Genomic DNA, 24,670 nt, shown 5'->3' with positions numbered 1-24,670 from the left:
TGCCTATGAAACAAATACAAGGAAATATGGGTAATTCCTCTGTTTTGCCTGAAATCAACAAGAGTATGTGTGTATATAAAGGACATATTTTAAGCAATGACTGACTGCCCAGAAGGGGTAGACCTCTGTTCTTTTGTCTTTCAGATCATCAAAGAAAACGGATGCCAGCTGAACAGCATTCAATGTACCATGCATTTACTGGCACAATAGGAATCATTTCTGTGTTCTATTCTGTCTTGTGGTGTTTGTCTTGTGGCCAGAATTGTTGTGTTTAATATTTTATAGGACAGTCTAGTTCAAAATTAAATAGAAGGATTAAATCAAAAAAGCAGATACTTGTTTTATTCAACTTAGAATACAAAGCATTTGGAAAATCAGGAAAATGTGATATATTAAAGTCTAATACATTTGCTTAAGTAAGAAAAAGAAACTTCATTGGCCAGATCTTTTAATTGAAAAAATTGTTGTTAAAATTTGCATACCAATAGTCTTTGGAGGCAAGGACATGAAAGGTTAACCCACTCCCTATATTGCACATGGGATCCTTCTGGCTACCTCAGATTTCTAGCCAGAGGGCTGGGGAGGGAGGAAAGCTATTGGATACCAGAGGTTGTACCAAGTGGACTCCTCAAAAGTGGGTGTGCTTGTCCTGGTTTGTTGCTCCAAAGCTCTGTATATAAGTTATTTTACTGGAAGGGCATATATGGCATACATTGAATAATAAGACTAATGTACTGTATAAAGGCAATGTGTATGTGTTCATTGTTGGGTAAAGGTGTATGAGTGAAGAGTGGAAGTTTCCTTTGTAGGTTAAAAGAACCAAGAAGGGGAGAAGGAAAAAGAACAGAAAGAGTTAACTGGAAAAAAATAGCTAGCAAGCTCAGTCCAAAGATAAGACGCTGGCCCCATTCAAGGACACTGTTTACAGCTAAGACTTGGCTGACAATCAAGAAAAGGGGGGACTTGAATGTGCCCAAGCAGCTGTAAAATCTGCAAAACACTGACAGGCATTAATGAAATGTGTTAGGGTACTTTTCTCACAGATAAAGCAGCACTACCCAAAGACCCTAGCAGTCCTGCCATTCATTGAAACAAGGAGACTGAGTCTACGTAAAGTCCATCAACGAAAGACTGCTTTGGCTCCATGCTGGAAAGGCCCTTTCCAAGTCCTGTTAAGCACCAATACCGCTGTGAAGTGCCAAGGACTCCCTACCTAGACCCATGCTTCTCACTGTAAAAAGACCCCTCCACCTCGGGAGGACTCTCCAACTGATGATAAGCCTATTTCTCCTTCTAGCTCTGCTGTGCCTTCTGGACAGCAGGGGGAAAAAAAAGACAAGGTGAAGTGCTAGTAACCTCTCCCTTGTCCACTGACAGACCTATTGTGCCTTTGGATTTTTCTAGAAGAAGCAAAACCATTACAGGGTGATGTGCTAGTAACCTCTCCCCTGTATGATGCTGAACCACGACTCTTTCAGGAAAAGAGAAGAAGGAACACTCACTCCATTGAAACCACAAAGTCCAGGGATTCCTGACTACAAAAGACATTAAGAACTGACCCTGGTGAAGAAACAAAGAATTATACACTGGCAGGAAGAAACTTGTGGGACCCATGCTTGGGAATGTGGCACTGATTGGATTTTGGAGTTTATTCTACAGGCTGCGCCCTGTGTTTTGGATGAGTCCTTCGGCATGTATTACCCTCCCTAATTGGATTTTAAATGATAAGTACCAAAGGCACCTTGTTGCCACTGCCCCTGCCATCTCCTCCATTACACTATTACCCCTGTAACACATCCAAATACAGACAATGCCATATATTTGATAAAACCAATGGCCAAGGCCTTCACACTTTAGTGATTTATTTAAATATTGTTTGAAAAAAAATTATTTTTAAGGTTCAGGATATCCCATATAAGCTAACACTTGAATGGAAAATAAATGGATCAGTGGAGATAAAAGTATATGATATCACTACAAGTGAACCCCAAGAATCTGTATTTGCAATTGATGGGTTCTATAGCGAAGTAGATATGATGGCTGTTCCTGGAATTTGCACTGTGTTAAATGAGAGAGGCCCTTATTGTTATTTGGTCACCCAATTAGTGAACACCCAAAGAGTTTGTTTTGCCACTGGAAATTTTACCTGCATAGAAATTATTCCAGTGACTAATAATGTGACCTGTACCTTATTGCAATACACCCCCTTTTATGACATTAATATTAATGCCTCCCGGAAGTACATAAAGATATTCAGCCAACAGATGTGGTATAGTACTACACCAAAGAGAGATGTATTAGGATATCGATGGACTGTGATTAACACTACTCTAGGGACTGTTAAATTTTCATTGCCCTTATCCCGTTTCCAGATCACCTCTACATACCTAAAGTGTTCAAAGGGGGCTGCCATTAGATTAGCACAACAGAGGGCTTGGGTTATTTCCTCTAGAAAGAAGAAAGACTTGACCGGATCTCTATGGGATGGGGCCAATAGAGCAGCAGCAGTTTGGAATATTTTTAAGAACCAAGAATATGATGAGAAATTGGGGCAACTAGAGAAGGCCACTGACCTTATTTCTGGGGCACAGCTAACCCAGGTATAGGCTGGAGTTGGTGAGTTACATGTTGTTTCCGCCTTAGTTCAATGACACAGAAGTTGCTGATAGAGATGGCATTGAATATCACTGAGGCTGGGAAGGCATTGCAGTGGGATCTAGCATGTTCAGAAATTCAGGATTTCCTGAATGACCAGCTAATGGCCATTCGGAATGATCTAGAGCATCAGGCTTGGCCCACTGCCCTTACAGACACATCAGAGGTACCATCTGATCTGTGGCCATGTAGACATACTTGGAGACTTTCTGTGTGGAAGTGTGGACATTCTCAGTGCTCCTTCCAAGCATATGGACCGGTTAGGGGTGTGTGGGCTCCCATATACCGAATCCTGCCGGGTCCATGGGGAGGATGCATGTGGGATTGGGTAATTCACCGAGACATCTGGGAAATTAGACCTCCTGGTATGCCCAATCGATTTTTAGTCGGTGCTCCTGGGATTACACCTGACATTTGAATGGGGATAGGGAGTCAATGGACATTTTGGCCATTAGAACCCCCACAGCTTCAGTGTACATGTAAACTGAAGCCAGGAGAAGTTGTCACTGTTCATGACTGCGTTTGCTGGGAGGGTAGGGGACAAGGAACTACCCTGACAGGACACTTACTTTTTCAAGCTAATGATAGCTGTGTGTATGTTAAAGCCACCACATTGCAAGACATACATTTTAATCTCACTACCACTGCAGGCAATCATATTATTTCCTGGCCTGCAGATAGAATTTTGCAAGTAGCCCTTAGGTTCCAGATACCCTTTAATTGGACCAGCTTAATGCCTGATTCATGTCAAAATTTGCTTTCATTGTTACCAGAGGTTCAGAGAATCTCTGAAGTACAAGGGCAAATTCACATGCTTCAAAATATATATCAAGTTGAAAAGTATGCCTTTCATATAGCTTATGGAGTGTTTACTTTATGCATTAAGTATGATGTATTGTGCTTTATGACTAAAATTGTACAACAACCCCATCATATTATTGCTATGGGAATGTTATTGCTTGTATTGCTATTAGTTAGCTTAGGATTATGTTGTTGTCGTTGTTGTAAAGGACGTAATAATAGTAATACTTTTCATGTCCATGCTAATCATGCATTGTCATTACATCCAATCAAAACCCCTAAGGTTGAAGCATCTGAGGTAGAATCTGAATTCCAAGACTTAATGCAAATAAAGATTTGAGAATGTTTGTTGTTCTAGTAGTACAAAACGGGGAGTTGTGGAAGCAGAGCAAGGCCTGACAGGAATTGGAAGGGAATTTCAAATGCAAACAGTCTTTGTTAGCAAGAGTCAGGCTAACTGTAACCCTAATAACGCGAGATTTGTAGAAGTGAGGATTGTGTGAGGCGAGTGGAAAAGAACTGTGTGAGAAGTTGTTGCGACCTTGTGTAGATAACTTGTAGCCAATATGGTAGACTAGAGTCTAAATAAGTGAGAAAATTAAGATATCAGGATGACCTATGTATAAACAAAATGCAGCTGTTGCTTATTATTGTCTATAACAAAAGGTATAAATGCTTGCTGTAATTGTTTACCTGTGGAGAGACCTGCCTAGGAGGGGAAACCCCTATGTCCTAGTGCACTCTCTCCCTCTATGCAATTGCTTGAGAAAATAAAGTATCTGACTTTGCTGTACCCAATCAAAAGAGTGAGAACTCTGTTATTCTCTGACAAGGGTCTCTTTTTTTTTATCCAGTTCCCTGTCTGCTCCCCTCTGTGCCCATCCCCTGAAAAGCCCCAGCTCTCCCCAGCTCCTGACTGTGGGGATGGGGGAGGGAAGTGAAGGATGGGAATGGGGCATTGACCTGAGCTGGATAAGGGACAGGAACTGGCTGTCTGCATCCTAGTCTGCCCCCTGATCTTAGCCTTACCTGGGAACAGCTTCTCCTAGGGCCTGAGTAGATGGGAGTGCCCCAACTAAGAACAGGGTAGAGAGACCTTTCTTTAGCTGGGTGCTCAAGTCAGCATGAGCCAGGGAGTGAGGTGTGTATGTACCCCTACAGGCATTGCCTCTAAGATCAGCTCTTTCCCACTGGGAGCTTGTCCCCTTGGTGCGTCAGCCCTGGGGTACCAACACTGCTTGAAATGGAGGTAGCGTCATATCTGCCAGTCACTGCTGAGCACAACCTGAGCTAGACCATCTTGTGACCCAGAGTGAGCAACATCTCAGAACAGCTGTGCAAGTCCTGGGTGTGTTTGTGTTATTACAGCATCCTAGCCACAGCTCACCAGTGCAGCTGGTGGGATTATTCTCTGAAAGGCCCAGAGAACAAGTCAGTGACAGTTACTTGTTCTGATTTTTTAGTGGTTGGAAATTAGCCCAATCTAATTCTCCCTGGACACATAGATACATTTTACATATGACTGAAAATGAGTGAATCCCTGTGTGATGGGGCATATCAACCCTGTACTGGCCCAACAAGGGTTGTATATGGCCTCTGGGTGCAAGAGGTCATGCTTCCTCACTCCTCCTGGACACGCTCCAACTGGACGCTGGATATACAAGGGAGCAGTTCAGCCCAGTCTGGGCTGACAGAGGAAGAGAGCATACGCACACTCTGAGCTCCTGCTAGGAAGCTGCTAGAGCTGCAGACTGTGGAGGCTGAAGACGCTGAGTCCCTGGCAGGACCCTGGTTGACCGCGGAGACAGAGGAAGATAGACAGCCACTGCCAGGGGAGGAAATGCCAGAGCTGGAATCATGGGTGGGAAGCAGCCCAGGAAGAGCATTTGAGGTTGGAACCTGAACCTGAAAGCAGAGCTACTGGTTTTACAGGGTCCTGGGTTGGGACCCAGGGGAGTAGGGTGAACCTGGATCCCCCTACCCTTTCCTGCACCTGCCATGGGGTGCAATGGCCACCCAAGAGATATTGGGTACTACTGCCTGAGATGGTGACTATTGGGCACTGCTACTGAAGGCTAGAGCAACTGGGTGTTACAGCCCCGAATTGATTGACTCTGCTAGACCTCGATCCCCTAAGGACAGGGGCAGCCATATTGACTCTGGCCATGGGGCCTCACTGCCTTAAGGGCAAGAGCAACTACATAGATTCTGGCCATAGGGCTGCTCTGCCCTGAGAGCAAGGGCATGTCCCAGATCTCTGGCTACTAGGCCTCGCTACTCCAACCACAAGGAGCCACACTCAGGGAAAGGGAACGTTTTCCCTCTTTTCCTTCCTTGATCACCTGAAATCCCACTAAATTGTGCCACCTAACCTGGACTCAGCCCACATAATGTAGCTGTTAAAACCACAAATTAAACCAGTTCACACCTGGTGGTGACAGGGTGTGTAAGCAGTGTCTGAGAGCCTGTCTACAATGGCAAGTTACAGCGCAGTGACTTGCTGGCTCAGGGGTGTGAAAAAACACACCCCACCCCGAGCGCAGCAAGTTTGAGCGCTGTAAAGTGCCAGTGAAGACAGGCTCCGAGCACTGGGAGCTATTCCCCTTGTGGAGGTGGATTACATAGAGCGCTGGGAGAGCTCTCTCTCAAGCACTCGCAGGTGACCATACTGTCAGATCAAAGCACTTCCACGGGAGCACTGCCACGGCTGCAGTTTGAGGTTTTTAGTGTAGACTTAGCCTGAATGAGCTCTCCCCTGACATCTAGTGGTGAGTTGAGGAAGAGGATGTCAGGAGCTAATCTCGTTTGCATGGGCACACCCACTGTGCCTAGGTGCTCAGCATGATGGGATTGCTTGCCCAAATGATCACTTTTGGCTGGTGTGTGATTCCCCAGTCTCCTTGTAATTGGGACAGGGGTAATAAATAATTGTTATCCTTGGTGTGTGAATCCAGGGCTGCAGAACTGTACTTGGCATTGTCTGATTGAGGGACTTACTCTCAATGAAATGAGACTCACTAGTCAGGGGACATGGGCTCCAAAACCTAGTGAGACCAACTAGCTAGTCAGCCAGCTAGCTAATTATTTGATTCTTTCCTTCTACCGGTTTATAGCAAAGTTAATTTGGGTTTAATTGAGAGTTTTGTTATACAGCCCAGAGCTTAAGTCACTGATATTTAGTTTTAAGTGTTAGATTTGCTTTGGGATAGCATCTCTGATGTGAGAAATTGCCTAGTGTGTGCCCACAATGGGGTTCCCACATTCTAACAGGTGAAATTGTGAGAGCTGCACTATGTGGGGAGGACAGCCTAATGGATTGGTGTATCAATTGGCCAGCAGATTGGCTGGTGGGGAGATCTTGTGATAGGGTGGTTGGGGAAGAGAAGCAGAATGCAAATTATCTTGCAGGGTAGCTGGCAAAGAGGCACAGTGATCAGCCAGCACAGTGGCTGGTGAAGAGGAGTGGCAAGCAAGTGCCTGGGTAGTGGAGCTAGTAATGTGCCTGGGTGAGAAGTGAACTCTGCAGATGCATCTCTGGACTCTGGGTCTGCACTGACCCAAGGACAACAACTGTGAGTGGGGTGCAGAGAAGGGACAGGCACATTAAAGGGACTTTTGGTTGCTGGACTTAAGAACCTGAGGGAAAAGAACTCTGCCCAACTTACTTGGTGGTGGGTCTTTGGCTCATGGTTTATGTTTATGAACCCTGTTTGCAGTGTTTCCCCAAATTAATGGTGGGTTATTTCCCTTCTTTTATTAAAAGTTTCTTTCTACACTGAGACTTTGTGCTTGCAAGAGGAGAAGTATTGCCTCTCAGAGGTGCCAAGGGTGTGTGTGTAATTGTCCCAGGTTACTGGGTGGGGGCTCAAGCTGGTTTTGTGATGCATTGTTGAAGAGAAACCCCTAGATATTCAACCCGGCCCTTGTTGCTGCCAGTTCCAACAGGCAGAAGGTTTACAGGTGACAGTTATAAAGGTATAACACCCAGTTCCAGCTTTCACAAGTACAAAGCACAGCTCCTTTCTGCTTTTCTCAATTACCTGCTTCTGTCCGCATTGGGAATTCATTGTAACAGATGTTTCCCCTTCCAAATTCTTCACACAGTACTTCAGGCGAGAAAACCCTGCCTGGGACTTTCACAGCTGCCTTCGGAAGTTGCACACTTGGTGCCCATTAATTTAAACAAAAATTGAGTATTCAGATCCCTTAGGAAGCTTTGAAAACCCAGCACTGCTAGAAATGGCCAGATAACTGAAGGCCAATTTCTGCCCCTTGTGATCAGAGGAAAACCTACAGCTGAGCACTTGTACTACAATAGAAAGTTTATTGCCCTGTCCCTGTAGCAGGATCTCAGGGCTTGTCTACACCTACAGCATTGCAGCTGCACCAGTGCAGATGCGCCACTGGAGTGCTTAGTGGAGATGCTACCTACGCTGACAGGAGAGTGTCTTCCATTGGGGTAGGTACTCCACCTCCCTAAGAGCTAGGTCAGGATCACTGAGTTGCTCATGGGTGAGGGTTTCCCACACCCCCGAGCGAGGGATGTAGTTATACCGACAGAAGTGTGCCGTGTCGATCCACACTCAGGCTGAGCACAGCAAGTTTCAGGGCAGTAACTTGCCAGTGTAGACAGGCTCCCAGCACTGGGAGCTACGCCTCTCATGGAGTGGTTTTCCTAGAGCGCGGGGAGAGCTCTCTCTAAGCGCTGGCACATGATCACACTGTAGATAAGGTAATTGCTAACCTCTCCATTATCACTACTTTCCCATTCACAGCTCCTACTAATCTAGATGGGGCAGGGGAGGGGCATGCACAGACTGGGGGTGGGGGGGTGGCAATACTGGAACCGAAGAAATCCCCTCTCTCCTCCTACTTTCTATTAGTTTTTTCTTGCCAAGTTACAAATGTTAGAGCTCCAAGCCCAGCTCACTGAGCCCCACACGGGTGTTTCAATGTAAGCAGAGCTGATCCCTGCGGAATGGTTCAGAATCCCATTCGATTGGGATCCTTCAGTGAGCGTTGAAGGGGTGAAGCCATTTGACACTTCCCAGCTCAAATGTGAAGTCATCGTTCACCCTCCTCCTGAATCCCATTGCCTGAAACTCTTCTGAACATGGAATCAAAGCCCCTTAATCCTGGTATCTTTACTTTTGTTTTTCATTTTTCTCTCTCCCTCCACCCCAAATTCCCCCCTCTCGTTACTTCACCTGTTGCTCTGTGTCCCCTCCAGAAGCAGTAACCAGCCAGGGCCATGAGAACAGCCAGGAGAGCCAGGATCACCCAGAGAGCCACTTTCGAGGGATTGACCCTTGGGAAAAACAGCTCTGCAAGAGAAAGTGCCATTGATTTGGGAGCAAACAAGTGCAGAATGAAGGCAGGACACTGTGACAGTGGTGACACTGTGATTAGTTAAAAGATTCTCACAGGGAAATACACTGTGAGATGTGGCTCCTTTGTGCTTTATTATTGAGTTAATGAAAGTCCAGGCTTTATTCTTCTTACTGATCAAGGTTCATTAATGGGAGGGGGCATGTTGGAGGTAGGGAGGGGGTAGGGACAGGATGGAGCTCTGCTGTGTTACATCAATCCCCCACTGGCATAAATTGAAGTATTTTCTAGGCTGCTTTAACTGATCCCCAAGCTGCAGCCAGTGCAGAATGGCCCCCTGAATCAGAGAGTTGTGACCAGCTCCCTGAAACCCCCATCTCCCCTGTGCTCAGAGGGGCTCAGCCACATGAGAGAGTCTGGCCCAAAATATGTTATTGCAGGATTTTAATACAAACAAAACTTGAGCCTGGAGAGTCAGATTAAAAATTCCTCCAGATTCCTCTTCCCTGGGCCCTGGGGCGATGCTGACGATAGGGTCCTTGCTATGTGATTAGTGTGGTGTATTGAAAACTGTAGAAATTACAAATTGTCCCTCTGAATCCTGAGGGGTTTTCTGGTGCTGCTTGCAGGCTAGGGGGCTCTGTAAGGAGCATGCAATGTGGGTCCACTGCAGTCACTCTGCACAGAGCCAGGTGGGCTATGTTCTGCCTCCCTGCCTCAGGGAGCAGCCTGCTTTGTCTCTCTCTGTATTTGGCTGTTGTGTGTTAGAGTTCTGGATTCTTGGGAATAAAGCAGCGTTACATTGCAACCTTCCAGGAAGAGTATGTGTTTTGTTTCTCACTCTCTGTGGGTATGCTGTGAACACAACAATAATTTGATACCGGGCTTACCATAAACTTATCAGCAGTGCAGCACTATGAGATCTCAGATGAATAGTGATTAACATATGCAACATTGTTATTATTATAGTGATGAACTACTAATTCTGTATTAAGAGTTATTTGGTAGATAATAATACAAAAAAATATGAACCTTTTTCCTAAAAATTAAGATGCTTTTAGCTAAAAGTTTCTTTCTGCATGTATTGGGCCTTATCCTTTATTGTTAGCACTGCCAAAACTCTCATCAGCCTGGTTATGCAGGGAAGGTAGGATCCATCCCATTGTGTGACTGTGATATAAAAAAACACAATGTACATTCATGGCCGATGCTGGCTGTGGAGCTCTCTGTTTATGGCCTTCTGTGCAATTAAGCACAATTTATGACCCGATCCTCAGTTATGACTTGGGCAAAACTCTCATTTAAGATGATTGGAGTTTTGCCAGAGTCTCAACCGCAGTATGGGGCACAGAGTGCAGCTTTTATACTGATGTGGTATTTTCAGTGTAATCTAAGGGGTATCAATGCTCAGACCATATCCAGGGCTCTCTTGTGCTAGTCAGGAAAAATGACTTAATTGGCTAAATTTTCATAAATACAGAGCACCCAGCAGCTCTCATTGAGAAGAAAGGAGAGTTCCCTCCCTCCCCACACTGAGAACTGTGGTCCTCACAGGACACACAGAGAGGTTAGATACAAACATAAATACTCTGGCTGGAAGGTTGCAGCGTAACACAACTGTATCCCTTAGAATCCAGAACCTTAATCCACAAGAACCCCACAATGGAGTCCCTAAGACATCGGGCACAACTCATCGCAATGTGCTACACGTAACACTGTGACACACTGTGCCCCATATAACACCCTGAACCCCCATGTTCACCACAGTTATATGGTTATGATATATTTTGTACAAAGTATGGCTTGTGAGGTATATTTTGAAAATTCATAATTCAAGGAACATCACTGTTCTGTTAAAATGTGTATGTTAGCATTGTATGTGGATCTATGAGATTTTACTATGTTAGTGAAATATATTGTAATTCTGGGAAATGTCCACAGACTAGATCCTGTGAAACAACAAAGAACTGATGGCAGGTGATGGAAAGCTCTTAACTGCTGAGGCAATCATTTGCCATCAGGGGGACTGTAAACAAAGAATTTGCATATCGTCCCCAGTGACATCTCAAACGTCACGTACACAGATGGTGCGAACAAGAAATTTACAGTTCTCCTGATAGACTCTTTGAATCTCACATACACAGGGGACTGTTTTGTCTATACCCCAGTGGGGAGTAATCCTCGAAGAGAGGAGGAGAGTATAAAATCATAGACAGTGATCTTCACATTACCTCTCCTCCCCCATCTCTACTCACAGCCATAGGATTGCTTGAAAGTCAATAGGAGCATCATTGAACTGTGTGTGTGGGAGGGGGGGGGGAGGAGGAGGCTTAGAAGAGTTGGTCCTAGCTGGAAGGCTTTCCACTTTGTATGGACTTCAGTAAGTTTTTGGATGTGAGAAACCTTTTTGCTTCCAAATCTTACTTAGCTTGGTAAAGTTTAGGAATTAGTTTTTGGTTTTATTTTTTATTTCTTTTGTAACCAATTCTGACCTTTATGCCTTATCACTTATTATCACTTAAAATCTACCATTCTCTAGTTAATAAACTTTTTTTATTGTTTTACCTTAACCAGTGTGTTTTGGTTGAAGTGTTTGGGAAATCTGTACTCAGGTTAACAAACACCCCAGCAGAATCATTTCCTTTGATGAAATGACTGACTATTAAAGATTGTTCAGTAGTGTGCTGGACACTACAGGATGCACATTTCCAGGTACAAGGCTGGGGAATTTGCGAGTGTTACCCTGTATGTTATGTAGTTCATAAGTGGGTGGGAAAGCATTCATGTAACTTTTCTGGGAGTGACTTTACATGCTAATGGCTGTGTGTGAGCAGAGCCAAGAGAGGCAGCTTTTCACTAGCAAAGCCGTGTAACAGGCATCCTGGGCTGGAGAGTTAAAGGGACACAGCAGTTCAACAGTCCAGACTGTACCCTAGGGCATGTCACAAACAGGACTTTACTTCTTAGAATCCAGAACCATAACACACAAGAAACAAACCAGAGAGGGGCTGCTCCCTAAGGCAGTGGGCACCTTGCTTTACGTTGGCTTGTCTATAGGAACAGTTAGTGCACGGCAGGCTAGGGTGTAAATCCACCTTGCACTAGCCTGCTGTGTGCACCCTGCTGCCGTGCACTGAAAGTTCCCTGGTGTACATAGATCTATTCCCATTTCAAAGTGGTGCAGATCAAAGCACACTACGGAATTGTGAGTGCATGTACCAGAGGCCACACAGACAATTAGTGCATGTCAGCTTTACATCCCAGCTTGCCACAAACTAACTGTTCCTATAGACAGGCTCTGATTCTGCTTTTTTACAGAACTCACTGTTTTGTAAACAGCAACTGGCAAACACCCCTCTCTTAAAGTGACAACTTGCAATTCCAACACAGTCCTCACTACACCACAAGAACAAAGGAGAATTCCCTCCCCCATCCCTACTGAGAAGAATGATGATTGCTGGTGTGACATTGCACTCCATATTCTTTATGAAAATACACTTATGATATGGATATGACATAACTGAGATGTATGTTATGCAAGTAAGGTATCATTTGAAAGGTTGTGATTTACTGAATGTGATTATCCTATTTGTATCCATGCATTATTTTTGTATCTGAAGTTAGGAATATTGACTATGTATCTGTATTTCAACTATACTACTTTGGGTGACACCCACTGCTAACACTTCAGGTACAACAATGGAAAAGCCAGACAGGGCTGATGACCCATCAGTGAGGACAATGGACTGTGAAAAGGCTTGGCTTTCCTGCGGACGCTCCATAGTACCACTAACTCATGGATTCTGTGATGCTACAGAATCAGGTGACCTGGTCACCCGATACTAACCTCCATTTTGGACCGCTGAACTTTTCCATTAAGAGTTGGGGGAATCAAACAAAGGATTCCCAGCTTATGGCAATCCTATATAAGGTGGGGGATGGAAACAATCAAGGGTTTCAGTTCATTTCTCCTCTGCCTCCCCACCCAAATAGACACTGAAAAACATCTGGAAACAAGAACTGCTTGACCCAGGCTTGAAAGATATCTGGCCTGTGAAGGAATCTACCTAAGACCGACCACTATCTAGGGTGGGGAATTGCTATATGTAACCATTTTCTTTAGTGAATCTAGCTTAATTTGTGTGCTTTGTTTCATTTTCTTAGTAATCTGCTTTCTTCTGTTTGCTACCTCTTTAACCTTTTAAAATCCATCTTTTGTAGTTTGTAAACATATTTCTTATTTATAATATAACCCAGTTTATATAATTTCTAACTGGGGGGTGGGGGGGTTGTGCATACCTTCCTCCACATTGAGGGAAGTGGCGAATTTCATATAAGTTTGTGTTTGCACTACAAGAGAGATAAACACCTGGGGCTGTGGCAAGTCCCTTAAGCTGAGTCTTCCCAGAGCTGATCTCAGTGTCTGTATTGTTCTGCAGCAGGACGTGGTCCTGCCTGTGTGCTTGGCTGGAAGAGGCTTGTGAGCCTGGCCAAGGAAGACCAGGTAAAGGGGACCCAGGCCGGTAGAATAGACTGACTCAGTGGCATCCCAACACATCAGGTGGCATCCCAAGGTGGTCTGACCAATCACAGCTGGGTACTGAGCTATTATGAAAATGTGGCCAATGGTGTCCCAGCCTGCAAGGTGCTAAACACCCTCAGCTCCTACTAGAGTCAAAGTTTATGTCTATATTGCAATTAGACACCCGCAGCTGGCCCGTGCCAACTAACTCATGTGTGCTTAGCTCAGACTAGGGGGCTGTTTAATGGCAGTGTAGATGGACTTAGGCTGAAGCTTGAGCTCTGGGACCCTCACGGGTTCCTTGAGCCTGGTCTCCAGCCCAAGCCTGAATGGCTGCACTGCCATTTAACAGCCCCTTAGCCCGAGTCCCTTAGCCTGAGCCAGCTGGCACGGGCCACCAACAGGTGTCTAACTGCAGTGTAGACATATCCAAAGAGAACTGAGGTTGCTCAGGACTTTCCAAGATGTGCTCAGCACCTTGAAGGTCCAGGCCAATACATAGGAGGCACAGTGATAAATACTCTCCGCTCATGTCTGCAGCATCTCGGTCTATCCATGTGCAGCATGGACGGGCACTGACCTGCCAGGGAAATCGCTGACTCTCTCTCCTGGTCGAGTCGGGGATTCCTGACACAGCAGGACAGTTTCTCGTTAGACTCTTCTGTTATAACAATGGCAATCTCTGTTTGAAACAGGCCATTGGCCTCTGGGGTTATTTCTTTAGAGGCTGATGGTAAGATCTGCCCCTGGTGATCTCTCCACTGAGCCTCGGGCTCTGGGTACCATCTGGATGATCGACACACCACACGGATCCCTCCATCCTGATGTCCCTCCACTGAGATGTCAGGATCAGAGCCCAAACCTACAGAAGAAATAAATGAACTTGTGATAATCCTGCAGTGCCCAGTAATGAGCCAAAAGCTTTATTACACTGTTATCAAAAGCCATTTCCTGTAAAACTAATAATCAAATGTGAGTCCATGAGTGTGGTTGGTCAGTTAATCTGGTCAGATTCATATTTGATAGTAAAATTAATATTAATGTCAGGGCCATTCTATGCACAAATTTGTTCCAGTTTAATTAAACTGGTTTAGTTAATCAAGTGCAAATCCCTGTGTCGACACTCTTAAATCAAGAAGGAATTGACTCAAGCTAAAGCAATATAAGCCCTTTCCAAACTCTTTTAGGAGTGTGCACACAGAGCTTTGCACTAGTTCATCAAAACCAGTGTCTATGTATGTGAAGACAAACATTAAATTAATTCACAAATAAAAAAACCTTGTTATAGGGGTGTGATGTTGCACTCTATATGATTTTATAAAAATATGCTAATGTAACTGGAATATGCTTCATGCAAAAGGTCTCTTGTAAGGTATCATTACAAAGCTTATAATCTCCTGAGTGTGATCATCCTATTTGTATAAATGTACCACTCTTGTATCTGAAACTAGGAATATGAAATATAACTCTGGGGACCTATTGTAATTATGCAAAGTGTGGGCCATTTGGTTTGGAAGCTTGATGACTCCCATTAACCAGGACAATTGACTGCAGATGGCTCTGTTTTACCTGTAAGTCTTCCTGTATACATATGTGCTTGCAAATGGGCAATGAAGTCTTACAGTGACATGTGATCATGTCACTTGAACTGGAATCCATCTTTAAACTAGTGCTTTTCCATTGAGAAGGGGGCGGGTGGGAACCCAGAGGGACAAAGGATTCCCACCTTATGCAAAAGATATATAAATGGGTGGAACAGAACAAAGTGGAGCAGCCATCATGAGGAATCCCCTAGCTACTACCTGAGCTGGAACAAGAGCTGTACCAGGGGAAAGGACTGTGCCCAATCTAGGAAGGCATCCAGTCTATGAAAGAAACATATTGAAAAATCTCTGAGGGTGAGATCTTATCTGTATTCAGTTTCTTACTGTATTAGACATGGACTTGCGTGTTTTATTTTATTTTACTTGGTAATTCACTTTGTTCTGTCTGTTACTACTTGGAACCACTTAAATCCTACTTTCTGTATTTAATAAAATCACTTTTTACTTATTAATTAACCCAGAGTATGTATTAATACTTGGAAGGGCAAACAGCTGTGCATATCTCTCTATCAGTGTTATAGAGGGCGAATAATTTATGAGTTTACCCTGTATAAGCTTTATACAGGGTAAAATGAATTTATTTGGGTTTAGACCCCATTGGGAATTGGGCATCTGAGTGTTAGAGAGAAGAACACTTCTGTAAGCTGCTTTCAGTTAAGCCTGCAGCTGGGGCACGTGGTTCAGACCCTGGGTCTGGGTTTGCAGCAGGCTAGCGGGTCTGGCTCAAACCAGGCAGGGAGCTGGAGTCCTAAACTGACAGGACAGGAAAGCAGGGGCAGAAGTAGACTTGGCACATCAGTTGGCAGTTCCCAAGGGGGTTTCTGTGATCCAAACCATCACAAGGGGAGTTTGGGTTGCTTGGCAGTGCCTTGTAGCCTTCCAGAAGAAAAAAGTGAACAGCAGAATGATGATACAACTGAAAGCCAGGAAATACACTCAGCAAAACAGAAACACAAACACTCAACAGGGAAATGTAGGGTTAAGGTAGCACCTCTCACACCAGATCACACTTGTGGGGTGTCATAACTATAAAGGGAAGGGTAACAGCCCTCCTGTGTACAATACTATAAAATCCCTCCTGGCAAGAGACTCCAAAATCCTTTTACCTGTAAAGGGTTAAGAAGCTCAGGTAACCTGGCTGACACCTGACGCAAAGGACCAATAAGGGGACAAGATACTTTCAAATCTTCGGGGGGGGGGGGGAGGCTTTTGTTTTTGCTCTTTGTTTTGGGGGTTGTTCGCTCTTGGAACTAAGAGGGACCGGACATCAATCCATGCTCTCCAAATCTTTCTGAACAAGTCTCTCCTAATTCAAACTTGTAAGTAACAGCCAGGCAAGGCGTGTTAGGTTTATCTTTGTTTTCTCAACTTGTAAATGTTCCTTTTGCTAGAGTGTTTATGTCTGTTTGCTGTAACTTTGAACCTAAGGCTAGAGGGGGTTCCTCTGGGCTCTGTGAATCTGATTACCCTGTAAAGTTATTTTCCATCCTGATTTTACAGAGATGATTTTTACCTTTCTTTCTTTAATTAAAAGCCTTCTTTTTAAGAACCTGATTAATTTTTCCTTGTTTTAAGATCCAAGGGGGTTGGATCTGGACTCACCAGGAATTGGTGGGGGGAAAGGAGGGGGAATGGTTAATTTCTCCTTGTTTTAAGATCCAAGGGTTTGGATCAGTGTTCACCAGGCAATTGGTGAACAAGTCTCTCAAGGCTACCCAGGGAAGGGAGTTAGCACTTTGGAGTGGTGGCAGCAAAACCAGATCTAAGCTGGTAATTCAGTTTAGAGGTTCTCATGCAGGTCCCCCACATCTGTACCCTAGAGTTCAGAGTGGGGAAGGAACCTTGACATGGTGGCAGAGCGGTGGGATCATTTTAAACCAAAAGCCGGTAAGATTTTTTTTTCTCCTGTGTAGCTGCTTAGAAAGCAGAGCTGGGAAGGCAGATACATATCTTATCTCTTAGCCTGAAGGCAGAGGTGTTAAGTTTTTTTAACAAGGGTCTTTGTTAAGAGAAAGTTTCAAGCTGTGAGCAAGCAGCCAGCAAAAGGAATTTACAAGCTGAATTGTTGTTTTTTTCCTTTCTACCTTTCGGGTATAGCTAGTTAGAAAGTCTCTGTTAACTAAGCAGCCCTGAGCTCAGTGCATCCCAGTTTCAGTGAACTGCAGAGGGGGTGTGACCCAGCACAGGGAAGCAGGAAAATGACTACCAGTGAGGCTGCAACTAAACTAGAGCTGGCCAGATTAGAAGCAGAAGAAAATGAAAAGAAACATCAGAGACTGCTCAAATTAAAAAAAAACTCGAAAAAGAAGCTGCTGAGAGAGCTATGGAGCAGAAAGAAAAAGAGATGGAGGAGAGGGAAAGAGAAAGGAAGCATGAACTGGAGTTGGTAAGGGCTAGGCAGGAAATACCAGCCAACCCTAGCAACCCCTCTCCAGGTACCGCTTCCCATCCCAGAAAATTCCCCACCTACAAGGCAGGCGATGATACCGAGGCCTTCTTAGAAAATTTCAAAAGGGCCTGCCTTGGGTTCAGCATATCTAGAGACCAGTACATGGTAGAGCTGAGGACGCAGCTCAGTGGACCCTTAGCAGAGGTGGCAGCTGAAATGCCTAAGGAACACATGAACAGTTATGAACTTTTTAAAAAGAAGGCCACAATCAGAATGGGGCTAACACCCGACCATGCCTGTCAGCGGTTCAGAGCCCTAAGGTGGAAACCAGACGTGTCATTTACCCGACATGCCTACCACATTGGGAAAAATTGGGATGCCTGGATAACAGGAGCAAGTGTTAAATCTACGGAAGAGTTGCCCTTCCTAATGCAAATGGAGCAGTTTTTAGAGGGTGTTCCTGAGGAAATAGAAAGGTACATCCTAGATGGAAAGCCCAAAACTGTAACCGAGGCAGGGGAGATTGGAGCCAAATGGGTGGAGGTGGCAGAAAAGAAAAAAACTAGTAGCAGTTGGAGCGAATATCAGAAGGGCAACCCGAAACAAAACCCTATCACTGGGGGCAACCCAAGGCCCCACCTACATCCCAAGGAAAACCCCAGACGCCTTCTCACCCCACCACCCAGTCTCCACCAACCAACCTTGCCCCGGTGATACCTTAGCAGGGCAATGTTTCAAATGTAATAAACTGGGACATATGAAGGCCCACTGCCCCACAAACCCCAACCAATTACAGTTCACTATACCACAATCATACCAAAGTTCCCCAGGCCCAGATGCCTCTCAAATACCTTCAGAGCGAAGGGAAACCTTGAGAGTGGGTGGAAAAAAGGTGATTGCGTGGAGGGACACTGGGGCACAAGTGTCAACTATCCACCAATCCCTAGTGGACCCCAAACTCATCAACCCAGAGGCTCCGGTGACAATTCAACCCTTCATGTCACACTCTTTAATGTTGCCTACAGCCAAGTTGCCTGTCCTGTACAAGGGCTGGTCAGGAATGTGGACTTTTGCACTCTATGACAATTATCCCATCCCCATGCTACTGGGGGAAGACTTGGCCAACCATGTGAAGCTAGCCAAGAGGGTGGGAATGGTCACCCGCAGCCAGGCTAAGCAAGCATTCACACCCATCCCTGTTCCTGAACCATCCACCAGGGCCCCGTCTGTGTTACCAGAGACCCAGACAGAGGTGGTGGAACCGGATCCTCTGCCAACGACTGCAACAGCCGTAGTGGATCCATTTCCTGAGACCCAGCCAAAGCCAGTCCCAGAACCGGAACTGGCAAAGCAACCAGCACCAGAACCATTGCCAGCACTGAGTCCAACGCTTGCAAACCCGTCTACAACTCCAATGCCAGAGGGCACCAGCAAGCCTGAACTAGCAGAAGCAGCAGATAACCCTACCCAAGAGGCTCAGCCAGAGCCTGAAATACCATATAGTGAACCAGTGGAGAGCGGCTCACGGTCAACAGAAACAACCCCATCCCCTGCATTGCTTCCAGAGGGACCAAGCCCAAGTCCACAATCCAAGGAGGAACTGATGTCTCCAGCATCAAGAGAACAGTTCCAGGCCAAGCAGGAAGCAGATGAGAGCCTTCAGAAAGCTTGGGTGGTGGCACGGAGCACCCCACCGCCTCTCAGCTCTTCTAACCAATCCCAGTTTGTTGTAGAACAAGGACTTTTATACAAGGAGACTCTTTCTGGTGGACACCAGGAAGACTGGCAGCCTCAAAGACAGTTGGTAGTTCCAACTAAGTACCGGGTAAAGCTCTTGAGCTTAGCCCATGATCATCCCAGTCACCATTCCGGGGTAAACAGAACCAAAGACTGGTTGGGGAAGTCCTTCCACTGGGAGGGAATGGGCAAGGACATTGCTAATTATGTCCTGTCTTGTGAGGTGTGCCAATGAGTGCGAAAGCCCCAAGACCAGGTCAAAGCCACTCTCCAGCCACTCCCCATAATTGAGGTCCCATTTCAGCGAGTAGCTGTGGATATTCTGGGTCCTTTCCCAAAGAAGACGCCCAGAGGAAAGCAGTAAAAACTGACTTTCATGGATTTTGCTACCCGATGGCCAGAAGCAGTAGCTCCAATCACCACCAGGGCTAAAAGTGTGTGCCAGGCATTAGCAGACATTTTTGCCAGGGTAGGTTGGCCCTCCAACATCTTTACAGATTCAGGAACTAATTTCCTGGCAGGGACCATGAAAAACCCGTGGGAAGCTCATGGGGTGAATCACTTGGTTGCCACCCCTTACCACCATCAAACCAATGGCCTGGTGGAGAGGTTTAATGGAACTTTGGGGGCCATGATACATAAATGAACACTCCAATGATTGGGACCTAGTGTTACAGCAGTTGCTGTTTGCCTATAGGGCTGTACCACATCCCAGTTTAGGGTTTTCACCATTTGAACTTGTGTATGGCCGCGAGGTTAAGGGGCCATTACAGTTGGTGAAGCAGCAATGGGAGGGGTTTACGCCTTCTCCAGGAACTAACATTCTAGACTTTGTAAGCAACCTACAAAGCACCCTCCGATACTCTTTAGTCCTTGCTAAAGAAATCCTAAAGGATGCTCAGGAAGAGCAAAAGGCCTGGTATGATAAACATTCCAGAGAATGGTCCTTCAAAGTAGAAGACCAAGTCTTTGTCTTAAAGGCACTCCAGGCCCATAAAATGGAAGCGTCATGGGACGGACCATTCACGGTCCAGGAGCGCCTAGGAGCTGTTAACTATCTCATAGTATCCCCTACCTCCAACATAAAGCCTAAGGTAGACCATGTTAATTCTCTTAAGCCCTTTTATTCCAGAGAATTAAAGGTTTCCCAGTTTACAGCCCAGGAAACAGATGACGCTGAGTGGCCTGAAGGTATCTACCACGAAGGAAAAAGTGACGGTGGCATGGAAGAGGTGAACCTCTCCGCGACCCTTTGACATCTGCAGTGACAGCAGATCAAGGAGCTGTGCACTAGCTTTGCACTGATGTTCTCAGCCACCCCAGGACGGACCGAACGGACATACCACTCCATTGACACAGGTAATGCTCACCCAATTAGAACCCCAACCTACCGGGAGTCACCTCATGCCAAAACTGCTATAAAACAGGAGATCCAGGACATGCTACAGATGGGCATAATCCGCCCTTCTAAGAGTGCATGGGCATCTCCAGTGGTTCTAGTTCCCAAACCAGATGTGGAAATACGCTTTTGAGTGGACTACCGTAAGCTAAATGCTGTAACTCATCCCGACAACTATCCAATGCCACGCACAGATGAGCTATTGGAGAAATTGGGACATGCCCAATTCATCTCTACCTTAGACTTAACCAAGGTGTACTGGCAAGTATCACTAGATGAACCCCCCAAGGAAAGGTCAGCCTTCGTCACCCAGGCAGGGGTGTATGAATTTAATGTGCTCCCTTTCGGGCTGTGAAATGCACCCGCCACCTTCCAAAGATTGTAGACGGTCTCCTAGCAGGATTGGGAGAATCTGCAGTTGCCTACCTTGATGATGTGGCCATTTTTTCTGATTCATGGGCAGAACACCTGGAGCACCTGGAAAAAGTCTTTGAGCGCATCAGGCAGGCAGGACTAACTGTTAAGGCTAAAAAGTGTCAAATAGGCCAAAACAGAGTGACTTACCTTGGACACCAGGTGGGTCAAGGAACTATCAACCCCCCACAGGCCAAAGTGGATGCTATCCAAAAGTGGCCTGTCCCAAAGTCAAAGGAACAGGTCCAATTCTTCTTAGGCTTGGCCGGATATTATAGGCAATTTGTACCACACTACAACCAAATCGCCGCCCCACTGACAGACCTAACCAAAAAGAAACAGCCAAATGCAGTTCAGTGGACTGATGAGTGTCAGAAGGTCTTTAACTAGCTTAAGGCAACACTCATGTCTGACCCTGTGCTAACGGCCACAGACTTTAACAAACCGTTCCTAGTAACCACAGATGTGTCCGAGCGTGGTGTTGGAGCAGTTTTAATGCAGGAAGAACTGGATCAAGAATTCCATCCTGTCCTGTTTCTCAGCAAGAAACTGTCTGAAAGGGAAAGCCACTGGTGAATCAGCGAAAGGGAATAGTACGCCATTGTGCACGCTGCCGCGCTGGAAAAGCTATGCCCATACGTTTGGGGATGGCATTTCCAACTACAAACCGACCATGCTACGCTGCAATGGCTTCATACCGCCAAAAGGAATAACAAAATACTTCTTCGGTGGAGTTTAGCTCTCCAAGATTTTGATTTTGAAATACAACACATTTCAGGAGCTTCTAACAAAGTGGCTGATGCACTCTCCCATGAAAGTTTCCCAGAATCAACTGGTTAAAAATTGTTCTTGGAATGTGAGACATATTGTTAGTTTTTATATAATCAGTAGTATATCTAAAGGTGCATGTGTCTTATTGACTCTGTTTTCTCCTAGAGCTCCAGGAAGAAATCACAGCCAGTGTAGAACTGGCTGTCCAATGCTATCTGTGATTTGGGGGGGGGGGGTGTCATAACTATCAAGGGAAGGGCAACAGCCCTCCTGTGTACAATACTATAAAATCCCTCCTGGCAAGAGACTCCAAAATCCTTTTACCTGTAAAGGGCTAAGAAGCTCAGGTAACCTGGCTGACACCTGACGCAAAGGACCAATAAGGGGACAAGATACTTTCAAATCTTCGGGGGGGGGGGGGAAGGCTTTTGTTTTTGCTCTTTGTTTTGGGGGTTGTTCACTCTTGGAACTAAGAGGGACCGGACATCAATCCATGCTCTCCAAATGTTTCTGAACAAGTCTCTCCTATTTCAAACTTGTAAGTAACAGCCAGGCAAGGTGTGTTAGTTTTATCTTTGTTTTCTCAACTTGTAAATGTTCCTTTTGCTAGAATGTTTATCTCTGTTTGCTGTAACTTTGAACCTAAGGCTAGAGGGGGTTCCTCTGGGCTCTGTGAATCTGATTACCCTGTAAAGTTATTTTCCATCCTGATTTTACAGAGATGATTTTTACCTTTCTTTCTTTAATTAAAAGCCTTCTTTTTAAGAACCTGGTTGATTTTTCCTTGTTTTAAGATCCAAGGGGGTTGGATCTGGACTCACCAGGAATTGGTGGGGGGAAAGGAGGGGGAATGGTTAATTTCTCCTTGTTTTAAGATCCAAGGGTTTGGATCGGTGTTCACCAGGCAATTGGTGAACAAGTCTCTCAAGGCTACCCAGGGAAGGGAGTTAGCACTTTGGAGTGGTGGCAGCAAAACGAGATCTAAGCTGATAATTCAGTTTAGAGGTTCTCATGCAGGTCCCCCACATCTGTACCCTAGAGTTCAGAGTGGGGAAGGAACCTTGACAGGGTTTATTATTGATGAGCTAAGCTGAAATAAAATTATCTTAATTGAAATAAGAGTCTTGTACTTTAATCAACAGTGTGAATTCAAACAGATTTCATTATTGCAGTGTGTGCAGAGAGGCCCTTACGCTGTTTGGAAATTTCATACAAACCATCCTAGAAAGAAAAATGACCTACAAAGAGAGACAAAGAAGCAACGAGTGTTTGGAGCCTTCCCCATATCCGATTCTTGCCTAGAAGAGCACAGGCTGCGGAGTGCTCGCCCAGCAGGGGTGTGACTCACAAGGCTTTGGTCTGACAGACTCATGGGAAATGCCCAAGAGTCACAGACAAGGACTGAGGTTAAAGTGCCTAAGGTGAAAATTCTATGTAACCCCCTCCCCCCATGCTTCTGTTGCTGTTCCTTTTAAACAGCCCACTGACTGCAGCTAGTTGGGGACTAGCAGGTAAACAAAGGAAAAAGTTCATGAGCCCTTGCAGCATGCTCAGTAGGGCATCTCCAAGGGTGGGGGGCCAATTCCACTCCCAAATACAGTAAAAGCTGTTTTATCTGGCATGTTCGGGCAATGGGGAGTACCAGTAAGTGAAAAATGCCAGTCAACTAAGGGAGAGAGTTTGGGTGCAGGAGAGGCTGGGGGTTGGGGTACGGGACGGGGTGTGGAGCGCAGGCTCTGGGCGGGAGTTTGGGTGATGGAGGGGGTTGGGGAGCAGAAAGGGGGACGGGCTGCCGGATCCTGGGGCGCTTAGCTCAGGCGGCTACCTGCAAGTGGCGACCTGTCCTGGCTGCTCCTAGATGGAGGCATGGCAGGTGGCTCCGCGTGCTGCCCCCAGTGCATTAAAATTAAAATGATGAGATACACAAATTACAAGTGTATTGGAATTATTATCTATGATTGTCTGTCATACAGCAGCAATTAGAGGCACTAGTCTGGGGCCCAGCTGTGTTGGGCACTGCACACACATCACAGGAGACAGTCAGTGCCTTGAAGAGTTTACAGTCTAAACAGGCAAGATGGACAAAGGGTGAGAAAGGAAACAGAGGCACAGAGGCTTGCCCCAGTCCATGCACAGCTCAGTAGCAAAGGCAGGAATAGAACCCCTGTCTCTTGATTCTCAGGGCCCTGCGCTATCCATCAGACAACCCTGGCTCTCATTCAGGGGTGTTTTAGCTTATGTGCACATGCTTCATGTTGTCTACCAATCGTAGGGAGCTGCTACATAATCCTGCAGTTTCCTGAGCAGGAACAAGAGACTGGTTCTTCCTTTAATGAACACAAACAACACCTCTCAGCAGGGACAAAGGATTGGATCAGAAGAACCATTGGAAAGAGCTGAGCACTGCTTAACTGATGGGCAGGGAGGCTAAAATCTTCCACTACTTCCACTTAGCTACAAAGATAATTTTACAAACATTTGTGACCCCCTTGGGCAGAGGAAGGGCTGTGTGCTCCAGGAGAAGGAGAGTGGAGAAAGAGAGAGCAAGAGGGCATGTGTGTCTGTACCTCCTGACAAGAGACGTACAGTGAGCGAGCCCTTGCCTAGTGAAGCAGCCGAGAACCTGCCCAAAGCCCCAGAGTGACAGAGCAGCTGGCTGGGGACATCCCAGGATGGGAGCCAGGAAGAGCACTGTGCCAGGGAAGAATCACCTGAGAAGAACAAACCAGAGCCAGACCCAGTTTTGCTGTCACCCAGAGCGGTATGGGGCTGTGAGTACTGGGGCTTGTGACTTTGCATTGGGATTAAGGTGGGAGGCTGCCTGTTATCTAGCTGAGTGGAGAGGTTGTTGCTCTGTGTGGGTTTGCAGAGAGTGGCAGAAGAGGGCACCGGAGAGGTTTGCTGTGGAAAATTCATTGGTATCAAAGACGACCAGGAGCACCCAAGACTCACTGCTGCACGGGAACTCAGCCCAGGACTCCTGAACTCTGAGTGTAGACACAGAGCTTGGTGTCTGCCCTGTGACACTGTGAGTAGGCCTGTGGTACCTT

General features: G+C 45.9%; 1 protein-coding gene across 1 annotated transcript in view; it reads right to left on the bottom strand.

Annotated features, from left to right (window-relative positions):
- Positions 1-24,670, bottom strand: part of LOC103307040 (butyrophilin subfamily 1 member A1-like) — a 53,362-nt gene that overhangs the window by 11,758 nt on the left and 16,934 nt on the right. The window contains exons 4-5 of the mRNA XM_065562970.1: positions 13,887-14,168; positions 8,664-8,780 (exon numbers count right to left, since the gene is read on the bottom strand). Of these exons, the coding sequence (XP_065419042.1) occupies positions 8,664-8,780; positions 13,887-14,168 (399 nt within the window). The remainder of the gene's footprint in view (positions 1-8,663; positions 8,781-13,886; positions 14,169-24,670) is intronic.

Source organism: Chrysemys picta, chromosome 12 (assembly GCF_011386835.1).
Source record: "Chrysemys picta bellii isolate R12L10 chromosome 12, ASM1138683v2, whole genome shotgun sequence".
Lineage (NCBI taxonomy): Eukaryota > Metazoa > Chordata > Testudines > Emydidae > Chrysemys > Chrysemys picta.
Note: the sequence above shows the minus strand (reverse complement) of the source record. Positions and strands in the feature narration are given on the sequence as shown.